General features: G+C 33.4%; 1 protein-coding gene and 1 long non-coding RNA gene across 4 annotated transcripts in view; one reads left to right on the top strand and one right to left on the bottom strand.

The window, feature by feature from the left end:
- The window catches only part of LOC143236615 (uncharacterized), a 46,159-nt gene extending 44,434 nt beyond the window's left edge, over positions 1-1,725 (bottom strand). For 2 of the 3 annotated variants that reach the window (XR_013019609.1, XR_013019601.1), the window contains exon 1: positions 61-190. This is a non-coding gene — a long non-coding RNA (uncharacterized LOC143236615). Of the gene's footprint in view, positions 1-60; positions 191-1,590 lie in introns of those variants that run through there. The other variant, XR_013019611.1, reaches the window with a different exon arrangement.
- Positions 1-21,307, top strand: part of LOC143236614 (transferrin-like) — a 33,940-nt gene that overhangs the window by 5,965 nt on the left and 6,668 nt on the right. Inside the window, exons 2-7 of the mRNA XM_076474940.1 lie at positions 3,456-3,549; positions 5,293-5,420; positions 7,664-7,921; positions 8,508-8,792; positions 9,632-9,793; positions 14,619-14,868. Of these exons, the coding sequence (XP_076331055.1) occupies positions 3,456-3,549; positions 5,293-5,420; positions 7,664-7,921; positions 8,508-8,792; positions 9,632-9,793; positions 14,619-14,868 (1,177 nt within the window). The remainder of the gene's footprint in view (positions 1-3,455; positions 3,550-5,292; positions 5,421-7,663; positions 7,922-8,507; positions 8,793-9,631; positions 9,794-14,618; positions 14,869-21,307) is intronic.

Genomic DNA, 21,307 nt, shown 5'->3' with positions numbered 1-21,307 from the left:
AATTACTGATGTTGACAAAATCAAATAAAATTCGTAAAAACAAACCAGAAGTTAACCTACATGGAACCCTTCTGCAGATCGATACATCAGCAAAATTTCTAGGTCTCACTTACAACTTGAAACGAACCCGGCAAACACACGTAAACTAATTAAAACATACAACCTGGAAGCAACTGTACCACATAAGGATTCTAGCAGGAAAGAACGCAGTCCTCTGAACAGGTCGGTGATTTACTTTCAGAAAAAATTTAAAAGAAAAACAAAGTAGTACGTTCACTAGATCGTTGTATCATACGTGATGGAAGTGAACCTAAGTTCTTCTATCTTATAAATATGTCACACTAGACTTACTTAACCACATCATTTGTGTGGTGTAGTCAGTATATATTATTATGGTATTATTGTTAAATACATGATAAATATATTACTAAATGTACAATTATTGGCATGTATAGGACTGTTTGCGAATTGTAAGACTGTTGAAATTCCAAATAAAGCAAAGTGTATACCAATGCACATACTCAAAGTTGCACATAAATGGGCATGGGTCTGATAGGAATAGCGTAATTAAGTAAGCAACTTTGCATGAATACAGAACCCAAATTTATGAAATGTTCATTATGTATGAATATTTCCCGAATAATGCTGTTAACTAAAATGGATTAAATAACACCAGTACAGAAGAGTGGAAGAAATCTAAGTAATGAAAAATATAAATGTAAAAAACGGCTCGTTTGGGTTGAGAAAATTGTTTACGTAAAGAAGCGAACAACATTTCGACCTTCTTCGGTCATCGTCAGGTTCACAAAGAAAGGAAGAGATAACAGACCGGAAGCTGACCACATGTTTGAAAGGGGTTTATATCTATATTATAAATAATATAATAAATAATAATAATAAAATAAATAATATAAAATTATATATTCAAACATCTAAACACGCCCTCTACATTCCGACACTCAGCTACACAACCCTTTTCAAGTATGTGGTCAGCTTCCGGTCAGTTACATCTTCCTTTCTTTGTGAACCTGACGATCACCGAAGAAGGTCGAAACGTTGTTCGCTCCTCTACGTAAAACTTTTTTCTCAGCCCAAACGAGTCGTTTTTCCACATATATTTTTCTTTACAAGTGGGTTTTCTCGACATCACTGGAAATCTAAGTAGTACCTGACCCTCCCAGATCTCGACGTTTCGCTTCAACACAATGCTCAAAGTTCGCTGTGACCATTTGAAAGAGTACCAAAAATTCTATAACAGAATCATTCAATATACAACTACTATTAAGCGAAAAATAACAAATGGAGGCTCAAAATGAACACTCATAAAATACAGATAATGTTGTTCTAAACATCATCTGAACAAAGCAGAACTAAATCTTAACTATATATAAGTGGGGCACTCGAAGTCGTCATGTCATGCAAAGTTCTTAGAATTAACTTACGATTAAAAATAAAATGGAATGAACATATTAAGAGTATCAAAATCCTGATCTGGCTAAAAATGATTCTGACAGGTAATAATTAAGAAGCAACACCAAACATCATACTCAAAATACGTAAATCATGCATTAGAAAAGTTTTTAAACCCACCTGCATAACGTAGTTGAGCCAGAAAACACAAAACTTTATACTCACAAAAGCTTGTAAAGTACCTAGTCAAAAACTTAACATTTACACATATACTGGGCCAGACATGGACAGATGGTTAGGGCTCTCGACTCGCAATCTGAGGGTAGCGGGTTTGAATCCAAGTCACATACAACATGTTAACCCTAATAGCCGCTGGGACATTATAATGAGACGGTCAATCTTATTGTTCGTTGGTAAAAAAGTAGTCCAAAAGTCGGCGGTGAGTGGTAATGACTAGCGGCCTTCATCCTAGTCTTACACTGCTAAATTAGAGATGGCTAACACAGATAGCTTGGTGTAGATGTGTGAGAAATTCAAAACAAACAAAGGAACACACACATACCCAAACGTCCCTCGTTTATCTGACAGACTCCTTGAAAATTCTTTAAAATGTTATAAGAATAATAAAACAAAAAAGCCTAACGAGCAACTCAGAAAGTTATATCATATATGATGGATAAGATCAGATATACCTCTTGCTATTAATTTTAAAAAATAATACTATTAATAAGTCAACTTTGTACTAGGCAGTACAGAATTTTTCCAATACATTCATAATTTTCTTTTTTTTAATGTTTTATTTGATGTGTACTAACAAATTTATATTTGAATTATACATTATTAGTGTAATAGACTGTAGCGTGAACGTAGGACTTTATGTAAACCTTCATCAACAAATTATTTGTAATTATCTAAAAGTTGATGGTATCAGCCCATAATATGTACACGCCTTAAAAGAGCAATGCGGAGTTTTATTTACGGACTCTAAAAAATAAATCTATCGTATTTCAAATGTGGGAAGTATAACATGAAAAATTCTATCTATGCTGATTAAATAAAATCTCAGCATCCTGGACACATTAGCGTGGTGCCCATGGAAACAACTTGTATTAACCAAACTACAGCACCAAGAAGCAGAAGCTTTAAACAATAAAAAATACCACCATTTATCTTAGAAAGAAACATTTGATACAGCAATTGAAATAACAAAAGTAAAAGATAAAATCTGCTGTTAGGAGAGGAAGAAGTCGAAGATGAATTTAGCCTTCTTAGGTTCAACAAAATTTGACCCAAGAATTAGTTACGGTGAATAATCCGCATTTTACTTGAATATTTTATTAATGTATGTTTTAGTTATTACGGAAAATAAACCAAATTACTGATAATTTTATTTACAATCGTCATTTTGTAGAATTTTGTTGTGGTGTGAATTTTGTTCAAACTCAACTATTTATAATGACTACTGTAGTAACGATATAAGAATTATTCTATAAAATGATCTTATTATTCAATGTAGGGGAAGTTCAATAAGAGTTTGCTTTACTTTTGGACTATTAATTTAGCATACCTAGTTTGGTATGGATCGTTCAACTTGTTGATAGGGAGATCTGTCCACAGACAGAAAGATCTTTGATGCTATCGACAGTTGCTACACTGGCATGACTTAATATGCATAACGAATATGTAAAGAATGTACGTATCTTAATTTGTATACTCAATTCTGCCTCGCTTCACTCGCCAAGGATGGATTAACTAGATAATTACAACACTGATTAGTATATCACAAATGAAGAAAAGACATTGAATAAAATAACACAATATTAAGAACCCCATTAAAACAGCAAATGTGTGTAAACAAATAGAAACATGCAGAGCAATGTGGGGTGATTCCTTTATATGGATGTGTAAACATTAAAGTATGAAATACGAAACATATTCATGGTTAAATTTACTAGACTAGGAATTGTTATATGAAGAATATTTAAATATCTTAATAATAACAGTTTTCATGTCATTTACAGAAATGATTTATTGTTGTTTTTCAGTTCGACTTTGTATTCCACAGAAGAATCTGAAGGCTTGTTTATCTATGTCTCAAGAAATGCCAAACTTTGTTCAATGTGTTTCAGGACGAGACAAGTAAAAACATAGAGATAAGTGAATAGATATTAGATTTTCAGCTTTAACGATTTCTAGTCTTACTAAAAGTGAACGTCACTTTTTTATTTTATTTTAGAGAAGTTTTATTTTGAACAAGATATTTTTGTATTATTTTTTTAATTTAATAAAGTTTAAAATTGTATGACGGTTCTTGTTTAAAGAGCCTTACATGACCTGATTGTTAGGACTCTGAAATTTGCTGGTCGTAAAATTGTAACCAAATTTTGTCCGTATCATCAGCTGTGAAACAGTTATAAAGTTACAGTCATTATTCATTAATAAAATAATAGACCAAAAGTTGATATCGGTTGCTGCCAGTCAATTTCCTGTTCTTTTTGTCGGTAATTCAAAGTTAGAGACTGCGGCTATAGCCTTAGTAGCTTTACCATAAAGAAAACAATAATGTTATACAAGGTTTTGTTTTTTGTTTTGTTTTTGTAATTCATAAATTATATGAAAACGTTTGTCAGATCTTTGGCTTTGAATTAAATTCTTTAACGTATATTACAAGTAACTCACCACAATAGACATTTTCTTGTTTAAATCTTTTCACAAAAAAATATAATTTTGTTACTTGTTAATCACACAGTTGCACAATGAATTATTTGTCCTGTGCCCATCACGAGTATCAAAGCCCAGTTTTTAACGTTATAAGCCTTCAGACTTCCGTGGGTTTGAATTCCTATCACCAAACACGCTTGCCCTTTCAACCGTGATAGTGTTATAATGTGACGTTCAATCCCACTATTATTTAGTAGAAGAGCGACCTAAAAGTTGGCAATGGATGGTGTTGACTAGCTACCTTTCCTCTAGTTGATCACTGCTGAATTAAGGACGACTAGCTGAGATAACTCTCGTGTATTCTTTGATAGATTGTTTTGATAGAGTATTCATGATGAAACTTTGTAGAATGGACGGCAAGACGAAAGGCGGAAGACTTTCGAAACGTCGTCCTCTACACTTGTGTCTACACAACAGGCAGTTGCCGTCCGTTCTACAAAGTTTCATCAACTTTCGTGTATGTTTGTGCGAAATTCAAAGAGAGATAAAAAATATATTGCCGCTTAGCCACCGCAGGGAGAAGTGCATTAGAAAAAGAAAAAAAGGTCCACGTTTGAATATAATATAATATAATATAATATAATATAATATAATATAATATAATATAATATAATATAATATAATATAATATAATATAATATAACATAATATAATATAACATAATATAATATAACATAATATAATATAACATAATATAATATAATATAATATAATATAATATAATATAATAGTGTCAAGAGTGAATCTAATTTTAATTCCTAGTTTCGTTAAAGCTTTTACAGTAAGGAAGTTTATTTTTCAGAACAGGGGTGACGTTTGAATGTTGATTCAAATGCTAAAACCTCCTTTATCATTAAAGCTTGTAATTGATCGTTCCAGTGATCGAAACATAGTATATGTTCAAAAATATTTTTCCTTATAAAAAAGCTGTAATTTGTATTAAAATAATTATATTCTGATTTCGTTCAGCATACTATCTTATTCATCTGGAAGTATAATAGCCATGTATAGCTTCCTTTACCCATTACAATTGGTAAGACTTACCCACTTTGTACATTCTAATTTAGGTGGTTAGATTACTTTCACTTACTTTTGAAGAAAAACAAGGTTAAATAAAGCTGAATAATTCTAGTAACCCGTCTTCATCATTGTTTTTTTCAGGCTTGACTGTATGTACATTATTCTGAACAGACAAGCTGACTTGGTCAACGTAGCTCCAGAAGAGGTTTACATAGGAGGAAGGTATTTCAGTTTAGTACCAGTAGCCATGGAAGCAACAGCCTACGAAAGTAAGCCTTAAATTTATATACCTCACATAAAGCAACAAATTAGAAGATAACATTAAATATCCAGAACATCAAAGGTGTGTTTTTTCTTTTGCAATACTGTAAAATCTTTGCTATGACTTTGAAGAGGTATTTAAAAGCAATATTACACACACAAACAGAGATTTAGATGTACCAGAAAATAAACGTATAAATGAACAGCTGTTAAAAAGTTGTTAACTATTTTGTAATTTAATCCATGAATATACATGACGCTAATGTTGAGGGTTTAAAACTTAGATGTTCGTAACTGATGCTGAACGAATTTTCTCAAATTTAAAAAATTAATTAAATTTCAGATAAAATGACTTTGAATTCCGTGAATTTTGGAGGAGATCGTGATTAAGCCAAAATGAAGAAAACTCTATGAATGAATTGCTAAATACTCATAGTAGAAACCTTAGTTTTAAAATACTGAGGCGAGAAAGTGATATCACCTCTGCATATTTAAAACAACTTGAATATTTAATTAAAATAAATAAGATTTCCGTTGAAATCCTTAAGTACAGGAAGTCCTTCTTTAAACGGAGAATGTTTGTAATGCAGATTCTACGTATAAATCTTGGTTGGGTTTTGTACTCGCACATAAGTCGAAATTTCTTGTAAAAATTACGCTTTGGAATAAATACTTAGAAATGTGTACGTAATCTGGTAGTTATTTTATTCCAACCCCTTTATGAATCCCTTTCACAGATACTTGAGATACACTTTTCACATTGTAGTTTGTACACCGGTTTCAATTTGTCTGTTCCTTTAATGTGAAACGTTTGTTTTTTTCCGGCCTTGCATTTGTTTTAAAATACCATCCAAAAGTGAAAAAAGATGTCTTTATGTTGTGCTCTCTTTCCTCAGATATCAGCTCGTTTTGCCTTCTGTGCTAACCGTCCCTAAGTTTTAGCTGATATATGAGAAAGAAAAAGCTAGCAAACAGTGCTCACTGCCAACTTTAAAGCAACCTAAATTAAATAGTGGATTTTTAAAATTACTTTATAAAACATTTACAGCCGTTTAGCATGATATTTTTGCAGCAACTGGACATAACCTACGGACCTAGCGGATTCACAATCCGGCATGCTAACAGTTAATCTAAGCCAAGCCAGACTGAATGGAGTGAAAGAAACTCGTACAAGCCATTTCAAATACTCTTGTCACCAAAGTTGACTTGCCAATGCCGAAGTGTTAGGTCTACAATTATGAACCAGTGGACTCATTTCAATTCATCCGAACATTCAGTTGCCTATAGGAGTGGAAAGTCATCGATGGGGTCACTGTAATCTACCCATATCCATGGCATAATTTCCTGATAGTAATTACTGGAAATGACTATGCACTCTGTGAAGGCTGTTTAATTATGTCCTTTAATATCCACTATACTGTGGCACTTGTTCTATCTTAAGTACTTCACGTAAGCCTGCAGGGTAGTTGTTTCAATGGCATATGGCGCTTGTGTCTAAGTGATTGCGAATTATTTTTCTTTGACCAAATCACCATCTGGTTTCAAAAATGCATTGTCATATTCAGCCAACAAGTCACTAAATTTCTACCACTGTAATTAATTAATATTGCTTACACACTACTTACCACCAATTTCATATGTGTTAGCAAATAAGTACTTGTTTTCAGGCAAGACATAACAAAAGCAATACTTATGAGACTGACAGTTTTATTTACCTTCATTTCCCTTCCTTTGTTGATGTTTATTTCAGCAGAAAGTTAAATAAGCAACTGCTAATAATTTCAGAACAATACTAGAAATTCATCCATCTTCTGACAAAACACTATTTGGGCAAGAACCAGAGCATTTCATACATGGCTTCTATTACCACGTAACACAGTACCAAAACATTATACCTCATTCGTAGTAAACTGTGTAATGCCACTTGCGTACATAGAAGAATCTTGACTCTCTATGAAACATACACTCGTGCAGTGCACTCTTTTTAGGCCCATTCTGGATGGTATAGCACAATTTTCCCACTGAAATACAATTCATCCGTTGTACAGGCATAACTGGCCATTAATTTGTTTCAACAGAACAACCCTAACGATGTCAATACCAGATTCTGTACTAAAGATTTCTTATTTACTCTTGGTATGTGTTTGTTTATTATATTTCTCAAATTATAGTTCAAGTACTCTTTACTTTCGAGCATTTTTTAATAATTATCTCGGACTTAGCAGAAACTTACCTTATTGATGTTCCACAGAGTCCTATACTTATCGTGCAGCAGCAGTAGTGAGGAAGGACTTGGAGCTCAGAAACTTAGCAGACCTTCGCAATAAAAGTTCGTGTCATGGAACATTCAGTGATGTGGTAGGATGGCACGTACCAATCAGTGTTCTTATGGGCACAGATGTTATAGCACAAAACTGTAAAAATGAGCTCCATGCTATAGGAAGTTTCTTCTTAGAAAGCTGCGTTGCTGGTAGCTGGTCAACAGATCCAGTTTTGGAAGAAAAACTTCGTAAGTTTAGTAGTACGAATAACAGGAAAATATAACATGACGAAACTTCTAATAACTTAGTTTTGAAATACATTATAGGTATACACTGAAAAAGATTTTCAACAAATGATTTTTCATTTCTTGTGCAATTGCTATAAACCATCAAATTGTGGGTTTATCTCATACTTGAACGGTGTAATCTAAGTTCACCCGAGGTAAAATAATTTTAAAACATAAGGAAAAGGAGATAAGCATTACATTACCTGTATTTCATTTACCTAATTAGAATGTTTCCTTTAAACAAAATCTTATGGGCTTTGATCTTATAGCTACTAAAGAAAAATAAAAAAATAATTACCATGTACGTTTTGTTACTTTTTACAAATAATGTGAAACCTTTACTATATTATTATTTTACAAATTGATCTACTTTTCTTTTAATTGTCACTTTAAAGACTAAGAGTTGAAGGCAATAAAGGAATGAATGCATTTGAAACAAAACTTTAACGTGCAAAAACTTCATCAGTTTATTTAAAACGTATTGAACATTTTATTAAATGTTTCCACATGTTTCTCAGTACGTGTTTCACTGAAATACTTTCTACAGGACAAAAGTATCCTCAGTTATGCAGTGGATGTGGCAATGGAACTTCTTGTTTAAACAATAGTTTTGCTGGCCACGAGGGAGCGCTACGGTGTCTTATAAATGGAGGAAGCGATATTGCTTTCACAACAATAGAAGCAACTCAAACGTTTTTCGAAAATCGAAGAACTCAGGAAGCAAAATACGAATTTCTATGTCTCAATACGACCAGAGAGTCATTAAAAAATCCAAGGCCATGTTACTGGGCTCAACTACCTTCTAACGCTTTCATAGGCTTACCACAACAGGGTAGGAAGATTTATTCATAAAATAATAAAAGATAGAACTGAATTTTTTTCCCAATGCTACATAAAACGAACAAAACATTTGTGATTCATGGCATTTTGGAATATTTATATTCTATTTCTAATTAAAAACGTTATTTTCATTGATGTAAAATGCTTGTTTACAACTGAACGCGGTTATTACTTACTCCCAATACCTGTACTTTTTATTAACACAAAAACTTATATTTTTGTATATGATTATTATTAATATTCTAAAAAGTACTTTTTTTAGGCTTTGAATCTAGTGTATACGTAAGCTTTTGAGAAAGCTCTTCGGATTCAATGAAGAATTTCCAGGTGTTCTGATTACTTGAAAGTTGGTATTTTAAAGTGTCCATACTCTGAATACTTCTGTTAATTATGAAATTGAATATGGTTCGTTACACTGGATTTCTTTTAAAAGAGCTTCCGGGTTTGATTATTTCTATTAATTACGAAACTGATTATTGTTTGTTACATTAAATTTCTTAGAAAAGGGAAGCAAACAGTATTTCTTTTTGCATATTTGAGAACTGTCATCACAGATGTAATATAAAGTCATAAAGAGTAAGCTAGACTTCTCGTCTATTAGAAATCACAATCTTTCTGTTATACTAAAAGGCTAAGCTTAACTTTACTCACATTAGCTTTACATTAAAGCATTGAAGTAAGATTTATCCAAAACTCTGGACGGAGCTGAATGTTCCATCTGTTTTATTTGTTGTTCTCCTCTTCTTTACATATCTGTTCAGTTTCCTATACTACATTATAATAATTTCAACAAAAATGGTATAATCAGGTGAACCTTTTTTAATGTTTTAGATTCTAATAAAAATAGATTGGTTCGAATCCTCCAGCAAATGTTCACACGATATACACTTCTCGGAAGACCATCTTGGGGTCATTTAGCCTTTGTATCCAGTGAAAATGTTACAAACGTCGTTCCTGTGTTGCCGACAACGAACACGTGGAATGATTATTTAGGTAAGCATTAGTTTCACCTTTCCCGATGATATTCTCGGTTGCTTTTAAAGCAGGTTACATAATATATTCCGGCGATTCATATTGTGATTTATATTGTTGAACATTATTTAGTGTTAATCCTAGTATAGAATAATAAAACCACGCAGGTGTACTGCTCCTGCATAAAAGAATGGTTTCGAATGTGTTTGAAAGGTTTGGTTTTTGAATTTCACGCAAAGTTACACGAGGACTATTCGCATTAGCCGTCCCTAATTTAGCAGTGTAAGACTACCACCCACCGCCAATTCTTGGGCTACTCCTTTACCAACAAATAGTGGGATTGACCGTCACATTACAGTGCCTCCATGGCAGAAGAGTCCACCGTGTTTGGTGTAACAGGGATTCGAACTCGCTACCCTCGGAAAACGAGTAGAGTGCCTTAAACACCTGGCCATGCTGAGCTGTATCTGGAAGGCTTGTTAATGAGGAAACATGTGAAGTTTTGCGAACATAAGTAAACATGTTTACTTTATGTTCAACAATTGATTCAGACGAGTTCAGCTTAAAAGGTGAAATTAAAGTAAAACTAACAAAACAAAAACAAACAATTAAAATAATCTTCAAAGGAAAATATGACAAAGCACGGTTAGCGTGAATAACAATCAACCTATACAAAAACACACCACTTTAGAGCAGATCTTGGTCTTTTCGAAAAGCGAAATTAATCTTTCTTTCTCTGAAAGCGCCTAAATTGCGCTGTTTTTGTAGCTGACCTATCACACAATACAACAGTCTTATGAAACAGTAGATACTTTCAAGTGTCTGAAAAGAAAGTCTAAACTAAATTTCAGGTGAAAGTTAAATAATCCTAAAAAATATTCGGTGCGGCACAAACAATTATTAAATAAAAGCTCAAATAATTATACAATCTGAACAAAAGCGACTTAATTTTTAAACTCAATGTGTTCACACATGTAAAACTAAAAGGTTAAAACGTTTTATGCCAAATTGCAAACAAAGCAGTAAAAATAGTTGAAACACAAAAGACGTAAAATGATTTATTTCTTCTCAAAAACCATTAAACGTTTGTCTTTGGCAAAGATGAGAACGCGATGTGCCACTATTCCTAATTTTGAACTGCTGCCGAAAGGAGGGCGACCAGTTAACATTGCCAACCTCCACCTTAGGAAAATGCGAGAATGTTTAGCACCGAGTTGCGATCCAGCCATCCGTAAACTGGGAGTCGAGCGCCCTAAACTTCAGGCTGCTAACTAACGATCGTTAAAAAACTCTGTTTTTAAGCGAATTTTCAAAGGAAGCAAATTAAATCACTTAAAAACAAGAAAGACTTTAAGACAACCTAAAAAGATATGAAATCTCTGTACTGAGATAATTAAACAAACATATATATATTAATAAAACAAAACAAATACAGGTAATGCAATTTTATTCATAAATAGGTTAAAATATAACACAATTAGTTTTATGATGTTTGATATTCTAAATAGGAAAATATTAGCAAAAACATTGACAAGATGTATGAATAAAACCTAAATACTTTCCTTCGAAAAAGGATATAGAAAGTAAAATTTCTAAATAAATTATAATAGCGGTTAAAATCGCAGATACTACAACACCAAAAATATATAACAGTTTACAAAAAACCAAAAATACGATAAATATAAGACCAATCGTCTTTACATATCCATCAGTTAAATATAACTTAGGCAAATAACTCTTATAGCTGTTGTTGATGAGATTAACATATCAGAAACTGCAGTAAGAGATTTCAACGAAGTCATCACAATACTACCAAAAAAATCGCACGAAAAAGCAAATACATATAGTTTCAATGTAAAACTCAATATTTCCACAAATACCGACCTATGAAATAATTAAACAGCGATAGAAAAGTTAAATTAAAACCTTAATTCAACAAAACTATAAAACTTATATAATTTGTAGCGATATAAAGCTTTAAATTCCAACAACAATTTATATAAAACGTCCTTAACATGGGAAGCCCTCTATCGTTCACTCTAACAAACACATTATTCATGATTCGTATATTAATAAAAGCAATAAAAACAGCCACACCCTCTATCCACATGGTGGATATACATTCGTGAAGTATTATATAGTTTTTATAACCAAGACGAATAGATCTATTTGCTTAATTATGCACAATATTAAATCTATCTTATATAAAATTTACAATTGGAAAGGAAAAACAAGGCAGCAGTAACTTAAATTTCCTTAGGTTAAATATCAGCCGAATTCTCAACACAAAGTTCAACATACAAAAAAATAAAAATAAAAAAAAAAAACATACAACGGAACCAACATCAATTGGAAACCAACATACAACATTAATCAAAAATAAATTTATTAAAAAGCTTATACACCATCGTTTGCTACCTTTGTTAACCTAAAGAAATTGGAAAATGAACCAAAATATAAAACATACCTATTGATATAAGATTCCTTCAAGAAAGTTAGACAAGGTTTTACTAAACAAACCTTACAATAATGAAAATTACACAAGTGGATGATGCATCTATCAAATTACCCCTGAAAATTGTGAATCTATACAACTTTAAAATAAATATTTATTTTATAAATGTCCTCTTTATGTTTACTGAACGCCTACATAGTTATTTTTAACAATTTAAAAGCCAACGTACATTTTATTATGAGAATGTATTTAAGGGAGATACTCCAGTTTCTCACCACACCTAAACCCTGTCTTTTGATTTACAGATTCATGCTATCCTATATAAAGGCCATATATTTGACTACAAATTTGGCGAACAAGACGTTGTCGTCTGGTCTCCTCCTGCTTAGCAGCTTATATAAATTTACTGTTATCATTAATATTTACAATTATTATCGTTATTGTATTTTAAACATTTATTTATCTTTCTGTCGGTCACCTTAAAAACGAGAAGCAAGTGTAAAGAACTGTCAATTTTCGAGCGCCTCGAGCATTCACTAAAATATGTGCCACAACTGAAATGAATAAAGCTGGTTCCTCATGTGTGTTAACAGTTCAAGGCTTGCTTTTTATTACGTGTGATTTCTACTTTACTGCTATTTCGTAATTAATAATTTTACTTTCAGTTCTGTTTTCAGGTTCCAGCTTGGACACTGTGCGGGTAGTTTTTAGGCTGCCGCCCAGTGGGTTTTCCAGGATATCCTGTTTCCCACCAATTACAGATTATTTGCCATTGTATTTTTTATCCGCGCTGCCAACAATTGAAGAGCAAAAAACATGTTTTCCTCTGATTGACTGACATCGTCTTGTGCGTGCCTTCTTTGCACATCCAAATATTGTTAAATAGGTGTACATGTGGAAATAAACACTTTTTTTCTTCTTTACTTTCCCCACTGTGTAAGATTTTTGTACCATAGGCGTAACGAAGAAAAATTGCTTAATTTTCGAATACCCTGTGCATTAAATCTAAATCACTATAAAAAAAATTTAATTTACCAGCTGAGGCAGCTTCTCTGAAAAAATAAAATCTCCTTGTATTGGATTTCTTTCAGTTATTCAAGAGAAGCAAAATATTCTCAGAAACTTCGAGAAATATTCTATCTTTCTCATCAAAAACATCCATACAATAAAATGTTTCATGGCTGAATTATTCTACAACTTGAACCGGCGCTTGACCGCAAAAGATTTTACAATATTCTAAATGTAAAATTTAGAAATGCTTAAAAATTTTGTGAATATTAAATATGTACTTTGTGCGCCTGAGATGCATGATGTTCGAATGTTATGTTTATAACATAATAAGAATAAAATCCAAAACTGCTTTTATAAAGCATTATATTAACTTAAAACACTAATCTATAAACATGACTTGATTCCAAAACCGGTGTAAACATACACATTAATGTTCAGCTGGCTGTGAAAGCGGTTAGAGAAAAAAACAATTTTCGATGACAAATAAATCTTTCTGATTTGTTTCGTTACTTTATTCAGATAACTCTATATTATTTTAAACTGGCACATTAATTTTTTACAACAATGTCGAGAATGGTTTGTTTTTCTAATTTCGCATAAAGCTACACAAGAGTTATCCGCGCTAGCCGTCCCTAATTTAGCAGTGCAAGACTAGAGGGAAAACAGCTAGTCATCATCACCTACCACCAACTCTAGGCTACTCTTTCGCCAACGAATAGTGGGATTCACTGTCACGTTATAACGCCCCCACGGCGGAAAGGGCGAGTATGTTTGGTGCGACATGGATTCGAGCCCATTCCCCTCAGATTACGCCCTAACCACCAAGCCATGCCAGGCCATCAAGAATGGAAATCTTTTATGAAGGTTGTTGTTATTTCATAAGATTTCATTTTAACAGCTAGATAGCAGCTCCTATTTAGTTACTTTGCCCATTTCAAGAGTCCAAATAGTTTTATATGAGTATATTTAATTGAAAACGAAAACTATTCAGATATTTTTTTTTTTAAATTCTGAATATTATTTCAGTGATTTACGAAATGCATAATATATATATAAGTTAACATTTAAAATTCGTTAGGCTTTAATATACATTTATGAAACATGAAAAAAGAAATGACTGGCTTGAAAGTTGATGTGATTTGAAAGATTGTCGTAAGGCTTATGGCCTTGAATTGAGGTGGATGTCGAAACAGTTACCAATAAATGTGCTTTTGTATTATTGTAAAAGTGCCATTAAACTATAACACAAAGTCAAATAAATGGCATAATAGATAAAATAATAATAATAAAATAAGCGAAAATATATTACATAATGGAAATGTAGAATGCTCTGGGATGTAGTAATTGCATAAAATAACACAAATTCGTTTTTTTCCATAGGGTCAAGTTATCTGTCAACTATTGAAAAACATCTTCCAGCATGTGAAAGAAATGTTGTAAGATTCTGCGTTAATTCTTTGGCTGCTTATAAAAAATGTAAGGACTTCGAAAAAGCGGCTTATGCTTGGAGATTGAGACCAGAAATAAGATGTATCAACAAAATGTCTGAGTTAGAATGCATAGAAACTGTAAAATCAAACCATGCTGACGTAGTGATTTTGGAAAGTAGTAATGTTTACCACGCAGGCAGGTGAGTTACTCAGTATTAATTAATTCACCACATGATCAACATTTAGGTGCAAATAGAAAATATAATCATCACAGTAAAATATATATGTACTTGAAAGAGGACTTACACAGTGCTTAAGAGACGAAAAGACAAATGATCTTTGTAAATTATTAGCAGGTTTATTTCATCATATAATTCATAATTAAGTTTCCAATGGTATGTATATAGCCCTCGTGTAGTTTTGCACGAAATTCAAAATAAACTAAACACTATCTATTCTTCAATCAATACTTTAACCTTTTGATAAGAAATTTTCATCATAAAGAATTACAGTTAATAATTATCGATACATCAGCCAAAAATCAAACAAATATCGTCAAGTCTTATTTTCGTTTACCCAATAGTACATTTTATTATAGAAAAATAAATAATTGAAATAAACACACATTCAGATTGATTGATATAAGAACAACCGCACTGTTGTAACAAGTTCTTTCGTTTGAAGCGTTCGTGTTAATTATCTGTCAAAAATAATACACAATCAGTTTGCAACATCAACAAAAAAAGTTTATTTTTCCTCAACGTTTGATACAAGTACTTTCACTGATACGTGTAGGCGTAAGAGCACAAAGAACACTTCAACAGAAATTTTGAGACCAGTGGTACATACATCTAACTAACAAAAACACTTATTTACTTAATTTCTTTGATCGTCGTTCGAGTATCAGTAAACACAATAAATCTCACATCTGACACAGAACTGTAAACAGTCTTTCTGGCATTAAAGTCATAAACTTACTGAATAAACACTCATCAACTTCACTAACTGCCTACTCGTGCTTAAAATTACGTATTTTTATATACACAGTAAAACCTGTCTAAGGCGAAATCGCACGGGACCGAATAAATTTTCCGGCTTAGAAGTGAACCTTGCCTTTCCAAATTATATATGATTTTTGAGCGAAACGTTATACTCGCTTGACTCAAGGTGTTTGTGAATAAAGTTATTGTACTGTTTATGCTATGTTTATTAGAATAAGATAAAAACAGACATTCAAAATATACGTAAGTACACAAAATCTTACTCAAATTAATTTGAAGAAAGTGTCCAATTTCAACTGTTTCGTGTTCTTAATGGGCTTTTCATGCGGTTAACACTCCTACGAAAAAAATATTTACATCCACTAAAGTGGTTTTGGGGCCTATCGGGCCCCATATATTTTTCCAATAGAAACACGGTGATTTAGCAACATTCATTACAAACAACTTTAGAATGGCTCTGACAAACATTTTTTTACAATTTGAGCAAACAATTTTCGACTGTCTATCTTTTGATCTGCCGCACAAATGGCATCATCCTCTTTTTGCCCTCTTTGCAGGCGGTTCACATGAGGTTGTTTTGTCATTATCTTTGCAGTAAATTTCTTTGATTTCAAGCACCAATTGTCGTATAAATTCTCTTCTGGCTCTTGATTTATGTTGACGAAGAAATTCTGGATGTTTTGTCGAGTATAGGACGAAAGCATTGTACGCAGCAAGATCTAGAATGTTATAGAATATGCAGACTGACCAGCTCTTTGATCGCCTCTTTGTTGTATAATATCTCACCAGTTGATCGAGAGTGTCGACACCTGCCTTCGTTGCATTGTAAAGATTGACGATTTCGAGCTTTCCATTCTCTTCTACTTCACCAGACTGATGCTGAAAACTCAGTAGTAGCACATATTTTCCTGGTTTGTCCGAGTGCCTGAGAAGAGTGATGTCGTCATGGTAGAAAAACTTTGGTGATAACTCTCTAGATTTTGCATTTATTTCAGGAGGCAGGAAGGTTCTTGATTTCCGTATGGTTCCAACAAGTCCTGTTCTTTTTGTTCGTAGGTACTTGGCAAGTGTCATTGTTGTGAAGAAATTATCTGTCGTTATTGTCCTTCCTGTTCCAAGAAATGGCTGACTCAGTTCTCTGACTATTCTTTCTCCTTGATTTGTTTCTGTCGTATTTCCAACCTTTCCAGTATAAATTTGAGCGTTGAGGAGGTAACTTGTCTTTGCATCTGTTAGGCACCAAATCTTGATTCCGTATTTGCCTGGCTTTGTCGGAATGTATGTTCTGAAGCCAACTCTTCCTTTAAAGTTACATAGTTGTTCATCCACTGTCAGGTATTCGCTTGGGTTGTAACTGTTTTTGCAATTTTCAATGAAAAATTCCAGACTCCAGAGATTGCGGCATCTTTGATTTCTCTATTTCTTTGAGAGTGGATGTCAAATCTGATTTTGAGCACATTTTTTGAATTTGTCTTGTGTAATCAGTTTTCGCAAAAATGGCAAACCGAATTCGGTTGAAAACATTTCGTCTATCGATGCGTTTTTGGATTTGCTTATTCCAAGGAAAAGATTAGCTGCGATCCATTTCCAGAGGTCTTCTTCAAAAATTGGTTCTTTCATGACGGTGTTTGTTGAGTGAATGATCTGTTCCATCATATTATCAGAAATGAAAATTTTGAATGTTTCGAATGGTGTAGAGACTCTTGGAGCAGCTTGCCTTGTAATGCCTGGGTTCCCATTGAATATATTGAGAGCTGCGGTTCTCCTGTTGATCCTTGAAGGTGTTGTTGAATAACTAAAATTCTTATCTTTGGACAAAAGTTCGTTCACTGGCATCGTAGTAAGATCTTCTTGATTACTTTCTTCACTTTCAGAAGGGTACGGCGCGATTTGTTCATAATTTTCGGCTTCAGAAGGATCATCATCACAACTTTCAGAGTAGTCTTCGACATTATCATGTTCACTTTCATCGTCGGATGGTTTTGTCAGTAAATGTACAGCTTCATCAAGAGATATAATTTTTGACACAGTTTGAAGATTTCAGCTCCTATATATATAGGATTTGTGGATTCTTCTAGAATATTCTAGAAGCTTCAAGAATATTCTAGATTATTCTAAATACTTCTGTAAAGTTTCTAGAATGTTCTAGAACAGGCGTGGGCAAACTAGACAATAATCAGGACCGTCTAAAATTATTGTTGGAGTAGAGTTATTACCCTAAATATCCATCTTTTGAAAAGAAGTTGTAAAATTAATATATTTTTACTATAATTTGCTTTTTTCGGTTGCCCAGGCCTGTTCTAGAATTATTCAGGAAATAAATAAAGTCATTTTTTATGTTTTTTGATCTGGGGCCTAATAGGCCCCAAAATACCCTTAGTGGATGTTTAAATTTTTTTTTTTAAATATTATTTCACAAATGTCTGAAAAGTCAAAATATTATTGCTCCTTAAAATATAAAGGGATAGGGTCAGTTAATGGCAATTTCATTTAAATAAAAAATTATTAGCCTAATATTAATAACCTTTCAAGTTGCTCTGGGGCCTATTAGGCCCCAATTTTCGTAGGAGTGTTAAAAGAGGACGCCAGTTTTACGGCCTTTTCATGAAGTTCATTTGCCCTCTTCATTTTTGCATACAATTTGATAGCGTTACTATAACTTAACACTTGCGATGAAGTAGGAATTTCTGGTTCCTCACTATCTTTTCCATTTTGTTCATCTTTTGAATCTCTCATATTTTTACAATCTTGAGATTCTATAATAGGTTTTAAATCAGTTTTATCATTTTCTGTTAAAACATTTTGTCAACGTTCACAAAACTTTCCGCGTTCACAGAATCATCTGCATCAATCTTTTCAACCAGAGTTTGGATTTCACCAGAATCGTAATAACAAACAACTTTAAAAAAAAAATGAGAGTATTTAGTAGTTCATTTTTTAAAAATGAGGGTATTTAGTAGTTCATTTTTTTAACTGAGGGTATTAAGTAAATTTTCCCTAAATTTTAAATTAGGAAAGACAGGAATTTATTGTTTTTGTGAGAATTATTTAAAGAGTAGAATTTTGCGCATAAAATACAAATATATTTTTACAAATCATGAATCTAATTTAACTGCAAAAATAATGAGGGCAGTAAAAAGAACAGAATATATTTAACTAATACTTACTATAACAAAATGTCCGATAATTTATTAATATTTAATCAAAAACGTTTTTTTCCGCCTTTTTCAGGTTCTAATCTAGCTTGTTGATAGATGAGGTAGATGAAAGGTAGTTTTCCGTCCGCGTTACGCAGGTTCTGCCATATAGAGGTTGTTGTTGTTGTTTTTGAATTTCGCACAAAGTTACTCGAGGGCTATCTGTGCTAGCCGTCCCTAATTTAGCAGTGTAAGACTAGAGGGAAGGCAGCTAGTCATCACCACCCACCACCAACTCTTGGGCTACTCTTTTACCAACGAGTAGTGGGATTGACCGTCACATTATACACCCCCACGGGTGGGAGGGCGAGCATGTTTAGCGCGACGCGGGCGCGAACCCGCGACCCTCGGATTACGAGTCTCACGCCTTACGCGCTTGGCCACCATATAGAGGGACTTTTACAAGAGAAATCTTAATAAGATGCTGCAAAACTTTGGTATTTCCGGCTTATATAGGTTTCCGCTCTATGCAGTTTCCGGCTGAGACAGGTTTCGCTGCATTTATATCAGACGAAGCTTCTTGATTCTTACTCATCACGATTAACACCTCCTTCTATCAAACAACTAAATCATAGCAATGAAATAGAACTCACCACAACATGGTATCATTATTTCGAAGCTTTATCTAAAGATTTTCAATACATTTTAATGTGTGTTTGTGTGTTTTTCTTATAGCAAAGCCACATCGGGCTATCTGCTCAGCCCACCGAGGGAATCGAACCCCTGACATTTTAATGTGTATGTGAAACTTATTTAAACATTAAGAGAGCCGTATAAAGGAAAGATTCGTCGATAAAAATAATTCATTTCGAAATAAAAAGTTGTTGATTTGATATAATTTAAATACGTTTTAAATTCGTATTTTAAAATGCTTATCAAGATCAACAGTCTGTAGACCAGACAAATTCACGTAAAAATGACCAAACCACTACATGTTTGCAACAGCCAAAATTTTCTCATGAGTATAGGAATATCTCACAAAATGTTCAACCTAAAGAAACTTGGGTAAAATTGACACTCCCTCCACGCGCCAGGCACCCAGAATTTTGTAGAATCTAAATTTTTCACTCATTCCAGATTTTTTGTTTATTGGCTAACACTTTTGCCAAAATGTGGTTGGACAAAAAAAGACAAGCATTTCCCACAGCCTTTGTGAAAACCGAATTCACAGCTGGTCACAAAACAGATATCGACATACTATTGACATTGAATGAGTAAGTGTACTGATCTTGTATTGATAAAGCAACGTTAACATTGGAAAAGAGGAAAATGGCTTGTAAGTACAAGTGTATATGGACGGTACTTTTGAGAAATCCCCTCGATATCAGTGTGGATACCGCGCAGATAGCCTAGCTGCTTTGTGTCATTAAACACCAAATTAATCAATCAACCATATAGTGTGGATGCAATGGCTTAGACCCAGAAAAGCACGTTGGAAACAGCCGCAGAGCAAATGAGAGTTACGAAGAAAGAAAAAGGAAGGGCTGATTGCCCTATTCCATAAGAGAGTAATGAAAATGAAATGTCTAGTGATGTTTTTGAGGATTCCTTGGATTTCGTGATAACGAAGAAACGACGCAGGTTATCCAAAAACTCGAGTGTGAAAGAAAAACGTTCAAGGTGTTGTTGTATTAATTCAACAGGACGCAGGAATGACGTCTATTAAATTCAGTAGATCTGTAACGTGTTCACAGCGACATCACAAGTACCAAGTGAAGGATCTTGATGGAAGACATCGAGTTTAAGTGCTCTTAGATGAATCAGGGGCGTAGCCAGAAATGGCCATTTGGGAGAGTTAGTTTTGAGTGCTTGATGCAAGTGCCTCAGGCGCGAAGCCATGCTAGGGGGGTCCGGGGGTCTGCCCCCAGGAAATTTAAAAGAAAAACCTAAATTATGTATTCTGAGACCACCTTTTTGGCAAACTTCAGAATGGCACACTGAGGTGTTTGTTTTATTTTGTAATCATAAATAAATATATAGGCCTATATATATAATATATAACTTAAAGTTATCAGGCCCACCAAAGTAGGTCTACAGTCCTGTCATCAACATATAAAATATGGAGTGACTCAGAAGAGTGCAAAATATATGTATAGTATCTATAATCTGTATTCAAATATCATGGACAGTGTATGTTCAGATTCCCTGGATTTCAAGAATTAACTTCACAAATGAACAGTGGGTGGCACCGTGGCAGGCTGGCAGCACCATGGCACTAACAAAGTACCATTGGCCCCATCTATAGTGAATGATTCACTATAGATGGCGCCAATGGTACTGTGAATGTGACGTTGACAAACAGAAGTTGCGATAAACAATCATTCAGTATGTTAAGCCTGAAAAAGCAAAAGACACTGCATGGGTTCTTTAAATCCATTCACGAGGCTGAATCTAATCAATCTGTTACAGTCAATCAGGTTGAATCAGAATAGTAAACTGAA

This window comes from Tachypleus tridentatus, chromosome 13, assembly GCF_004210375.1.
Source record: "Tachypleus tridentatus isolate NWPU-2018 chromosome 13, ASM421037v1, whole genome shotgun sequence".
NCBI classification, from domain to species: domain Eukaryota; kingdom Metazoa; phylum Arthropoda; class Merostomata; order Xiphosura; family Limulidae; genus Tachypleus; species Tachypleus tridentatus.
The sequence above is the reverse complement of the archived record's forward strand: the minus strand, read 5'-3'. Positions and strand labels throughout refer to the sequence as shown.